At 37.5% G+C, this 13,003-nt stretch overlaps 1 protein-coding gene across 3 annotated transcripts in view; it reads right to left on the reverse strand.

Annotated features, from left to right (window-relative positions):
- The window catches only part of PTAR1 (protein prenyltransferase alpha subunit repeat containing 1), a 48,270-nt gene that overhangs the window by 32,932 nt on the left and 2,335 nt on the right, over positions 1 to 13,003 (reverse strand). The window contains exon 2 of one of the 3 annotated variants that reach the window (XM_033440200.2): positions 5,156 to 5,325. In XM_033440200.2, coding sequence (XP_033296091.1) covers positions 5,156 to 5,325 — 170 coding nt within the window. Of the gene's footprint in view, positions 1 to 5,155; positions 5,326 to 13,003 lie in introns of those variants that run through there. The other 2 variants (XM_049710934.1, XM_033440202.2) reach the window with 2 other exon arrangements.

Below are 13,003 nucleotides of genomic sequence, written 5' to 3' on the forward strand. Positions count from 1 at the left end.
GTTTTTCTTGCAAAGAAGATGCTCTTTCCAACCTAGCACACTGTCTGCAATTACTTTGCTGTCTTCAAGTGAGTGTTGAACCAAAGATCTAAAGATAAACATGTATAATCAACAGTTGACTATTTCACTCTCTCCATCTCATCAACTATATACCATTTTTCTTTGCAGTTTTACCAAGATGTGAGCTATTGATATCCCTACAGTCTCTTGAAATTAAACAGATGTCTCTCCAAACACCAGAACATATACCAGCAAATAACCATTCCTTTGTTACACACACTCCAATATATGACTAGCTCATCATCACATCACAAGGAGAAAATGAATCAGGGCACATTATACACAGGAAAAAAAAGTACCTGAATTTCAGCTGTAACAGAGAACATTTAAGGATGTTACAGAAAAGTCAGAGAAAGACCAATATGCTTTCTTGGCTTCAATGCATTCTAGAAATGGCCCAAGGTGAGCAGTCACCTGGTACTGGACACTGGGTTTGACAACTGTCTCTAACAGAGATATGTTTTCATGCATCTAAAAATAAATCCAAGGTCAACTTGGATTAATTAATCTCTTCCTCTAAAATACATTCAGGTTACCACAACAAGAGAGGCTTGAGGTGAGGCTAGTGGTAAATATCAGAAAGGTCCTGTTTATTACAGAATACAGTCACTGAATCAATAGCCAGACTAAGCTAAAAGCTCTTGCTTACCAAACTCTTGTTACTTATTTGACAAATGTCTATTGAACACATAAAAGTGCTGAGTAAATAAAGACAAGCTATAACCCCTCTTTCTTACAAACCCACAATCTAGCTGGGATAAATGTTGTTTAAATAATCAACTACAGTAAAGTCTGGTAAGTTCTACTATGCATGCAGTATGAATAAGGACTCCCACAGGAGTGCAAAGGAGTAACTGTTGCTTCCTGGAGCAGTCAAGAGGCTTCACATGTGTGTGTGTGTTGGCAAACACAACAATAATGACAACATTAGACCTGAACCTGACCTCAGCAAAGGCATGGAATTAAGGCAGTAGTACACAGCAAAGTCCAAGAATGGAACAGTGTTTGTTGTGGCTGGAATGTACATCAAACAGCTGCAAACTCAAATGCTTCCAGGGCTCAAATAAATGGCAAAAAAGAGGCAAAGCAAACCTGGTAAGTAGCAAATGACACTGCCTCAGTGTCTGAAGGACATGAGGAGGTTGCAGTCAACTGGAATAGGCTTGCCTAGTCAAGAAAAGCAGAGGCTATGATCCTCAGCCAATTGCTGCTGCACAGAAACGGATGCATCCAAGCCTTCTGATTTTTCAAGTGAAGGCAGAAATCCATATTTCCATCCTAATTTTAGAAGTTCATCCTGATTTGAAATGTTTAACCAACAACAAAGTTGTTTTAAAAACAATTTTTAAAACATTATACAAGCCAAAATGAAATAAACATGTGGGCTGGCTTCAGCCTGGTGGCTGAGAGTCTACAACCTCTGATGCTAAATATAAAAATAGAGGAGGGCTTCCCTGGTGGCGCAGTGGTTGAGAGTCTGCCTGCCGCCTGCCAATGCAGGGGACACGGGTTCGTGCCCCGGTCCGGGAAGATCCCACATGCCGCGGAGCGGCTGCGCCCGTGAGCCATGGCCTCTGAGCCTGCGCGTCCGGAGCCTGTGCTCCGCAATGGGAGAGGCCACAACAGTGAGAGGCCCGCGTACTGCAAAAAAAAAAAAAAAAAAAGTAGAGGAAAAAGCTGGTAATACAGCCTGCGGACAGATCGTGAAGGCCCTTGAATACCATGCCAAGGATAATGACTCTACCTTGTCCCTCTAGGCATCATGAGACAAGAGGATACATATTTCAGAAAAGCATCTTTCAAACTGTGTTTCTAAGAAGTGTTTGAAACGACTGACTAGTGGCATGACGGACATGGATTACAGAAGAGAGGCTGAAAATGGAGTAGACCAACTATGAGGTAATAATATTTATCCAGATGAGAAATAAGAAATGAAGAGATAAGAGAGAGCTCAGTGATGGACTGAGAGCAAGCATTGTGAGAAAGAGGGAAGAACAACAACAACAAAAAGATGGAAGCGCTGACTTGGAGATAGAGTGCGGGACAGAGCACTACTCAGTCAGGACTCCACTGCTATGGACTTCTCTCTTGCTTTTTGTTTCTGCCATGGATTTTTCATAAATCAGAATTACAGTATCACCCCTCTCCCAAACCAAATATGGCTATTACTGCAGCACACTTTTAAAAAATATTAGTTTCTCTCTAAGTAAATAAACAGGGAGGCTGTGATGGTTACTTTTGGTTAAACTTGACTGGCTACAGGGTGCACAGATTAAACATTACTAAACATGATTTCTGAGTGTATTAGTGAGGGTGTTTTCAGATGAGATTAACATTTGAATCTGAAGACTCAGTAGACTGCCCTCCCCAATGTGGGTGAACATCAATCTGTTGAGGACCTGAACAGAACAAAAGGAGGAAAACAGGAGAATTGACTCCTTTTTTGCTTCCTCTGTCTGCTTGAGTTGGGACACCTCATCTTATCTTCTCCAGCTTCCAGACTGGGATTTAAACCACTGGCTCCCCTGCTTCTCAATCCTTCAGACTCAAACTGAATTAAATCACTGGCTTCTCTGGGTCCCCAGCTTGCAGAAAGCAGATTGTGGGACTTCTCAGCCTCCATAATCATGTGAGCCAATTCATCATAATGAATCTCGTTTTATGTATATATATATATAAAATCTCTATTGGTTGTTGCTGTGGAGAACCCTGACTAATACAGATGATTTTCAAACATCTAAGGAATTCAGCACACTAATGAGAGCATGAATTCAGTTTGGTTAAAAAGAAAAAAAATATATGCCCAGAATAAAGGTCACCTGCAGTTACAGAATACATTCTTAAGGGAATGCCGAGGATTTTGGCATGATCTATCACAAAGACACTGGCATTTCTGAAATTGTTCTTAAACTGCCAGCTTTCTTCACTTGGCTCTTATATGTATATTTTCTACAAAAACAATTTAAAAAGTATAGCATTTTCATGAAATGACTTCTTTTTTCCTAATACTTTTAACTTTCTTTCCTTAGCAAAATTCACCACTGTGTTCTTCAGTTCACAAGTTTAGCAGAACACTCTTATGTTAGTCAGTCTGCATTTTCAGGTATCTTTTTTTTATCACATCAGAAACTCACTTCCATATTTTTACCAATAATACAATATACAACCTGAGTAATATATGACACCGCATTGAACTATACTGTCGCTGCCCCCAAAAAGTGAAATTGAAAACTACTTCCATGAAGATATAGGTTAAGATAAAATCAAGTTGCTTCTGTATACACGCACAGTTGCATCAGAATTCAAACCTTAGATGTCAGCAATTCATGTGAGTGAGCTTAACCATTTGATCTTCTGCCTGGGTTCTCCTGGGTCTATCAAGATAAAACTATATGATGAGGAGATTTAGCAAAGCCTACAGTGCACTGCCCAGAAAGACAAGAAACAGGGAAATGGAGAGAAGAACTTGGAAGACTACAGGAAGAAGGCAGGTTGGGCTAGCATACATGAAAGGGCAAAAGCTGATGATCTGAAATGACAGCCTTTGACACTTTCAAATTCATACTGTTTCTTCTCTACAAGAGCATCATTTGTCTCCCCCTGCAGAGTTAGTTACGTATTGGCTCAATTATACATTTCTGTGTGCCAGAACATACACAATATAGCTCTGTTAGGCAAAAAAATAACTTGATGGATTCACATGGTGCTACTTTGTACCTTAATGTTGATGAAAACTACTATAGGGTAATGGAATGGAGAATGAAAGGGGGCTAACAACAGATAAATGCCCTTAACTTTAAGTTTATGCCTAAACTTATGCCTTTAAGTTTCTGCCACAAACTTAAGTTATGCCATAAACTTAGACATAGCCTTATAATTAAGAAATACATATATAAGTGGACTGAGTGAAACAGAAAATAGAAACTATTTCACATTAAATCTTCAAATCAGATTACCTTTTCTACTGGTCTAAACAGGGGAAAGTTCTATTAACCTATTATGACAGTATATTAAGGACAATGCCAAGAGGAACACAAGGAAATTGGCAAGTCCCCTCTGGCAACACTATTCTCCATGAAGAGATTGTTTCTCACTCAACTGTAAGCTTCCTGAGTAAAGGAAACAGGTATTATTCATCTTTTTATCCCCCTCAGTACTTAGAACAGCTTCAGGTAGGAGTAGGCCCTCGGTAATGGCTACTGAACTTATAATTAAAATTCTCTAAGAAACAAAGTTCTTATTCAAAATTAGCTACCAGATATACTGAGCACTTTTGAAGGTACTGCTGTATGTGGGAAGGGGAAAGAGCTTTACAGAAACAGTCAAGAATATGGTCTTGGATGAGCACTCTCCAAAAAAGTGAGAACTCAGATCCTACGTTTACCTAAAAAGTAAACTGAATTTGTGTACATGGATGCTTAACATCACATACAGGGGGAAAACAAGGAAAAGACACCAGGTGGGATGAATAGGGATTGTCTGATGCAGCAAAGAACTACCTCGGAGAAGCAGAAAAAATGAAGAAATAGGATGGTTTTCTTTTGCTCATTTCAGCATAGGAACAGAACACAGTGGGCCAGAGCTTACTTGGGAGTCAAAGTACAACAGCACCATCATAAACCACTGACCTGGTTCACAGTATAACTACCACCATCACACCTTGGTTATCTCATTTGGACTGTTACTAAATGAGTTCTATTACTCATAACCTACTAAAGGATTAGAAACCAGAGAATCAGAGCTTGTAGGGACTAGAGTTCACTTCACAGATTTTCAAACTGTTTTTAGCCTTGAGATGCTTTCTTCAAATATCTTACAAATGACCTCAATACATTAAAAAAAAAAAAATCTGTTTGCAGTAGAGGGCCTGGCACCCTGCTTGAGGCACCTTCCACAGAATCATCATGGATGCAAAATTAGAAAACGAGTGATGAGTCCAAACTCCTCAGTTGACAGAAACGTTAAATGCCTGCCCAGGCAGTGAATGAAAAAGCCAGAACTAGAATCCAGGAATGGCAACATCAGAGAGGGTTCTTCCCACTATATTTCATGCTGCTTCTAAAAGTCAAAGAAAGAGGATAGACTCCATACTTACCATCTTTGTTCAGCCACTGCTTTCTTGTTCTGTACAAAAGGAGTTTGTTGTGGACATACGGTAAAAGGAACTTGACACACCAGCTCTCCACGCCAAGTTTGTTTTCAACCAGGACTATGGGACTCCGATTATACCTAGCTTCAGGACATGGGATCAGGCCAATTTCATCTCTTAATATGTAAAACATAAAAAAGAATTAAAGATAAGAATACTAGCCTTTTCAAAAATTTTCATATCCTACAGAATATTAAAAAAACTGTACATATTTCCCTTTCTTAAAAATATTTAGCTCACCACTGGATTGGTAGAAATAATAATCTTTTAAAAGTTTGATAATACTGACAAGAGTATGGAAAAATTAGTATGCTGTACTTGCTGTTACAGGAATGAAAACTGGTCTAATCTTTGAATAGAAATTTGAAAATGTCTGTCAATTCTTAAAGTACATATACCCTTTGACCCAGTGATTCTACTGTTCAGAAATTATCCTGTGCCAAAATATATGAATTCATTGGATAGTCATGGCAACAGTGCAACAATCTGGAAATACTCTGAATGTGTATCAAACAATATAAGACTGGTAAAATAAATGTGGTTCATCCATGTTATAGAGCTGAAAAAAAAATAATGAGGTAAATCTGCATATGCTGGTATGGAAAGGGTGCCAACATACATAAAACAAAAAAAGCAAAATGCCAAATACAGTGTATAGCACAAAGCCCTTTGTATAATCTTTTTTTTTTTTTAAGGGCAAAGTCCTAGTCTTTTTCTTTTCTCTTTTTTTTTTTTTTTTTTTTGGCTATTCTGGGTCTTCATTGCGGTGTGTGGGCTCTTAGTCGTGGGCTTCTCTATAGTTGTTGTGTGTGGGCTCTAGAGCGCATGGGTTTAGTTGTTTAGTTGCCCCACAGCATGTGGGATCTTAGTTCCCCCACCAGGGATCAAACCCACGTCCCCTGCATTGGAAGGCAGATTCTTAACCACTGGACCACCAGGGAAGTCCCTGTATAATCTTTTAAAAAGATATATAGATGCACTAAAAAATTTCTTGAAAGGATACCAAGAACCTTTTGGGGATTTATTTTTATACAGTTTAAATTTTCTAGTTACTTGTACATATTATTTATGATTATAAAAATGTCAAAAATGTATTTATGTTTGCCTGCTAATAAATATATGTAGACCAGATTATTAATAAACTTATATTATCAGTGAGACTGTGGGCCATATTTTCTTTTCTTTTTTATAATTCTTTATACATTTCTAAAATAAAAAACATGTTAATATGTAAATATTGTTAAAATACAAAATACACTTCAGGATTTGACCATTTTCATCTGTGGTGGCTTCTATATCCCTTAATCCACCTCAACTTAAGTTGAAAATTTACATTACAGGCAAAAAATAGAACTACCATATGACCCAGCAATCCCACTACTAGGCATATATCCTGAGAAAACTGCAATTCAAAAAGATACATGTACCACAATGTTCATTGCAGCACTATTTACAATAGCCGGAACATGGAAGCAACCTAAATGTCCATCGACAGATGAATGGATAAAGACAATGTGGTACATATATACAAGGAATATTACTCAGCCATAAAAAAGAATAAAATTAGGTCATTTGTAGAGATGTGGATGGACCTAGAGTCTGTCATACAGAGTGAAGTAAGTCAAAAAGAGAAAAACAAATATTGTATATTAATGCATACATGTGGAATCTAGAAAAAGGGTACAGATGAACCTATTTGCAGGGCAGGAATAGAAATGCAGATGTAGAGAATGGACATGTGGACACAGTGGGGGAAGGGAAGGGTGGGATGAATTGGGAGATTAGGATTGACATATATACGCTACCATGTGTACAATAGATAGCTAGTGGGAACCTGCTGTATAGCACAGGGAGCTCAGCTCGGTGCTCTCTGATGACCTAGATGGGTGGGATGGGGGTGGGGTGGGAGGGAGGTCCAAGAGGGAGGGGATATATGTACACATATAGCTGATCCACTTCGTTGTATCCACTCCAATAAAAAAAAAAAGAAAATTTACATTACAGGCAGAGATTTAATAAACAATACATAGGGCAGTTGACTTACACAGTAAATGAACCAGCAAACACAAAAATATTTTTGTAAAACCTGCACTCATTCCTTTCAACTACAAAGAATTTACAGTTCTTGTCTATGTGAAACATCCTTTCTCAAATAGTATGTTCTTCCATTAATTAATGAATAACTTACAAGAAACCTTTTAACAAGAGCAGTTGACATAAATATTTTTAGAGCGTCTAAGCAGATTTTTTTTAATGTGTTTTTAAAAAACAGAATAAAGAACTGGTTTTCAGAGCTTGTGTGTGACAGCATCTATTACGCCCTTGAATTCCCCTGCCAAGACAGTATGCTGGCTGACAAATGCAAAGAGGAAAACTGTTCAATTACAGGTTATAAGAAAAGCACTCTTTATCTGTTAGGCCACCATCACAAACTGGTGGGAGGCTGTGGAACTAAAATAAAATCCGTCCTGGAAACTCTAAACTGGATAGCTCAGAAGTAACCTACTTTATACTGATTGCTTCATTAGTGACACAGGGATATATCAATAAAAGAGGGTATTCTAGGGGTTGCAAGTCACTAACTGTTCTTTTGAGCTGATTTAACGCCCAAGTAGACTTTGGGACCTAAGGCTTTTTGCCCCGACAACTGACTCAGTTGACTCAGGGGTGTTTTGATACACCATGCCAGTACTATCTAAACATTTCCTGAGTACTACAATGAATGGGATACTGTGTTAGGTTCTGAAAATGCAAAAATGAATAAAACAAGGTGGTCCCAGACTACACAAAGCTGATGGTTTTGCTGGGGAGTTGCGTCAATATCTAAAACAAAATGTTAACACTTTGCCACTCTAGTAAAATAAATGAAGTTCTTAGGAAGAATGGGGCAATGCTGAGAGAGCATCTGAGTCCAATGTCCAGTATTTCAAAATATATTTTTGTATTTGGTGATATGAATTCTAATCTAATTTAACACACTATTAGGACAACTAGCCACATCTAGATCTATAACTGACTAAATACATGTCTGAATTGCTGGTATTTTCTGGTGTTCAGGTATTACTATGTAAAACAATATTTTAAGAAAACTAGAATTATAGTTAAAAAATAATAAACTCAGTGTAATTATTTCAAGAAAGTCTGTTTTCTGAGATCTAACAACCACCTACAACACTACAAAGAACTGCAAAAGTCAACAATATGAATGTTAGAGTAACAAGAATAAAAGAATCCTAGCTTCTGAGTATAGTCCATTGTGGGGGGAGGACTTTTTACTTAAATTCACAATGTAAAAACCTGCCTTGCTCACTATTTACACCACACATAAAATGCCCAACTAATAATCTGGTACCTAAATGAAAGTACAGAACCATCTGCACAAATAAAAACACACTGCGTTAGTTGGCTATTATCCTTCCAAGAAATAATTTTAAAAAACAAGAATGCCTTGGATATAGCAGGTGCTCAATAACTGCTACTGGAACGCTGATTATCAATGCACTTCAGTGATAATATTCAAATAGTTTTCAAAGAATATCACTTCTTGACTCTCCAAAAGAACATTACCTCTGATTTCCTTCTAATGCAGTGGGTCCAAATCCTAGCTTTGTCAATATGATATAGATTATCTCTCTATATATGTATCGATATCTCTATCTCCTGCCACTTGGCCTCTGTAGACCTCAATTTCTTCATTTGTAAAATAGAGGAATTGCATTACATTTCTAAATAAGGGAAATGGGCTGCTAGGTCTCATCCAGCTTTCAAATTTTATGACTGAGAAACCCAAAAGCTATTCTCATGTAAAGAGAATGAAAATGGTCATATCAGGGAATATGAAGCACTATGAAAAAAAAAGAAATATTAAAAGAGAGGTAGGAGGATGTAGAGACAAAAGCACTCAACCTTCTAAGGTCCAGGGTTCTAGTTAGTCTCTGTTCTACCAATGATCAATGTGAATTTGACTAGGCACTTGCCATCAGTATCCTCATCTGAAATGCAGAAATGACAATGCCTTCCCTGCCAGTCATGATAAGCAAATAATACAATGTAAAGACCGTGGTAAGCTACAAAGTACCAGGCAGAGATGAAGTATATTACCATTAATTCACTTAAGAGCCTGCGGTCAACCAGAAAAGTTCCTTGGTTAACAGATAATGGGAAGCTAAAGCGTAGAAAGTTAAGCCTTTGTCGAGTTATTTGACCCTAAGATACAATGCTTTGCTGCTTCCTAAAAATATAACATGTACTTCATAAAGGTAGGTCAGTAAGATTCCAAATAACAGTGTGTTTGACTTCAGATTTCTCCTATGCCTAGTCCCTTAGGTCATAGTCCACTTTTTTTCAGACAATTTAGAACAGAATTCCAGAATCATTTTGAAATTGGAAGGGACTTCATTCCTCCAGTCTCTCATTTTGTCAGATGAGGGAACTGAGATCCACTGAGGTTAAGGTGATTACTCAAGGTCATAGTGCTAGTGGCTTAATTCAAAATCTGGATCTCCTACTATTTAGCCCAAAACCCTTGACACTAATGAAAATAAAGACATCAGTGAAAGCAAGCAGGCTTTAGATTAACTCCTTTTAGAGTTCTAGCAAGATTTCTGGCTATTTAAATTCTAATTTCATACCCAAAGTTGGAAAATTCAGGGAAAAAAAACTAAAAGTCATTTGTCATGCCTCTACCACCACTAATGTTGGGTATGCATCCTTTTTTTCTAAGTAGTTTACAAAAGTGGGATTATGTTGGACATACTCTTCTATAATCCTTTTTAAAATTTTATTTATTTATTTATTTGGCTGTGCCCCATGGCATGTAGGATCTTAGTTTCCCGACCAGGGATGGAACCCGTGCCCCCTGTGCTAGAAGCACGCAATCTTAACCACTGGACTGCCAGGGAAGCCCCTATAATTCTTTTTTTTTTTAATTTAACAATTCACATTAAACATTTTCTTATATAATTTTTGTATCATTCATGGGTACAATGAATGTGCTATAAACATCAAATACATCTCCAGTTATTTCCTTATGAAATAGTCTCATAAGAGAAATTTCTGACTCTCTCACTACCACCACATTCCATTCTTCTTTATTTTTAGGTTTCTGGCAAATTTAGATTCCTGGTGCTTAACCAGGATACTCAAGTAAATATCAGCATTAACAAGGTCATGGGTTTTTACAAACATGAAAATTTGAGACAGCGATCAAGTTCCAATCTTTTCAACGAGAAACCACAGTGCTCACTTTGTAGGTTACCTTTGAAGGCTGCTCCAAAGGAATAGCAACATGGAATGAACCTACATATTTACTTAAAAAGATCATCCACAGCATGGTATATCTCCCTTAGCGCTTCACTTCACAATGGGGATCCACTAACTTCTAGATGAAGTTCAAGGTTCATACAGCACTGATACTGACCTTGTTCCTCATGTTTAGACAGCTTCTCTTGTCTGTACTTTTCAGAAACATCAGTCTAACTGGAGTCGGTCCACTTATTTACAAAAGTAATATTGACCAGCTTCCTGTCGGGGAGGTAAGGATGGTCCCCAAATATTAAAACTGAACCCTGTAATGTGGAGTGACTGAAGAGAAAACAGCCCAAGATTCGGCAAATGGTACAAATCTTTTTAATCTAACAGTTATTTTTTTCCTTCAAACTGGAATTCTTTCCAGAATGACCAAAAAGTTAGAAAAGTATCTAAAAGAACTGACCCTTGCATATTGTTAACTAAAACTTTACTGGTGATTAAGAAATTTTAGAGACCTCATAAGCTTTCTCAATTCTAAAGATTACTATCACTGAAATTATATTACTGACCCTATTTAGAAAACAGATACACAAATTACTATTGTTTACTGAGTGTTTATTATATGCAATGCTCTGTTTTAGGTTTTACATACACTATTTCATTTATTCCACACATTAATCTTATAAAGTAGGAATTTTAATTCCATTTTATAGATGAGGAAAAAGTCTTGTCTGAGACTACTCAGCTAGTAAATAACAAGCCAAGGTTCAAATCCAGTACTGTGAGACTGCAAACCCAAACTTTTACAAGTATACTATTGTTCAAATAAATAGATAAAAATCAAGTGTAAGAAGTCAATTAAGATTCTATGCTTTCCTATTCTTCAGTTCAACTTGCAGACGATCTGAAACTGCCTTTCATTACTACTGCCTTACTCAAAAATTCTCACTGGGGCCTACCCACTGCCTAAGAAGTATATTTTCCCTGAGCCAACTCTTATCCAAGCCTCATGTCTCAATTTAATTGCTATTTCCTCAGGAAAACTATCTTGACCTTCCATCCTAAATTAGTCCTCTCTGTTATTATTCTTTCAAACTATCCTTCTTATCCTTTGGGGCTCTTTTCATAATTTGTGTGTTGATTTGTTTAAAGTTCCACTGGGCAGGGACCAAGTGTGGTGTGTTCATCAATCTATACCCCAATCCTAGCCCCATATACCTAGAGACCAGCATTGTATCTATCAAATAGAAACATTCTTTTGCTGAATGCACCGATGGAATGAATGAAATTAAGTCAGATAGTCAAGGACTTCCATAATCTGTCCCTACTTTATCTTTTCAATCACATTTTGTGAATTTAGTCCATTCACTGCTTCTTGTAGAGGTCTCCAAGACTGTAAATCCTACCTTGCCTTCAAAGTGCCACTCAAAAACCCACCTCCCCTAAAAGCACTAGCCCAGACATACCCAGCTTCCCTTTCAACTACTAATAGACTCACGTACGACTTGCTTACCATACTGCTAGTCCAGCCCTTATTATAAACGGCTTTGCAGGGTAAATGCACTGTTCATACATACAAGTCTTAGGTCTCCACCTAGACCTGCACTGTGCAATACAGTGGTCACCAGGCATATGTGTCCATTATGTATAAATCAATTAAAATTAAATAAAACTTCAAATTTAGATCTTCTTTCGCACTAGCCACATTTCAAGCACTCAATAGCTATATATGGCTAGTGGTTACCATTTGGACAGGACAGATAAAGAACATTTCCAACATCACAGATATTTCTGAGGGCCTTGAGTACAAGAACTGTATTTTATACTTCTTCCTATTCCATTCTGTGAAGATGGTAGCTACATAAACAGTGAGAGTTCAATAAATATTACAGAGTAATAAAAAATAATAACTTTCTGGATAAGAGAACTTTGACATGACCCTAATTACACTGTAAACAGCTGTCCTCCACACTAGCACAGCATCTGTACATTAAGCTAATACCTGTCGCTGGGTCAAGCCTTCAGTTATTTTTCCAAAGTATTCTCTAGGAGTCAACCACACAAACAACATTTGCATGGTATTTTTCAGTTTATAAAGTGCTTCACATTCATCATTCAGTTGGCCAATATATTTCCTAAGGAACACAGGGATTCAGGTTAAGTCTACTATTTACCTAGTGGCAACTAAGTGCAAGACACTGTGTGAGGTGATTTTCCTATGTTTTCATCAGCCTCTAGAGCCCATGCTCTGCAACAAGAGAAGCCACCGCAATGAGAAGCCCATGCACTGCAACAAAGAATAGCCCCCGCTCACCACAACTAGAGAAAGCCTGCGCGCAGCAACGAAGACCCAACGCAGTCAAAAATAAATAAATTAAATAAATTAATTTAAAAAAAAAAAGAGAGAGAAAGCAGAAACAGGCTGAGAAAGGGTAACCTATCCATACCCACCAGTAACAAAATCCACATTTCACCCATTATATCTTCAACTCCTACTGGCTAGAAATTTCCAGAGACAAAGTCAATATATTTACTGTAGTAGAT

This window comes from Orcinus orca, chromosome 6 (assembly GCF_937001465.1).
Source record: "Orcinus orca chromosome 6, mOrcOrc1.1, whole genome shotgun sequence".
Taxonomy (NCBI): domain Eukaryota; kingdom Metazoa; phylum Chordata; class Mammalia; order Artiodactyla; family Delphinidae; genus Orcinus; species Orcinus orca.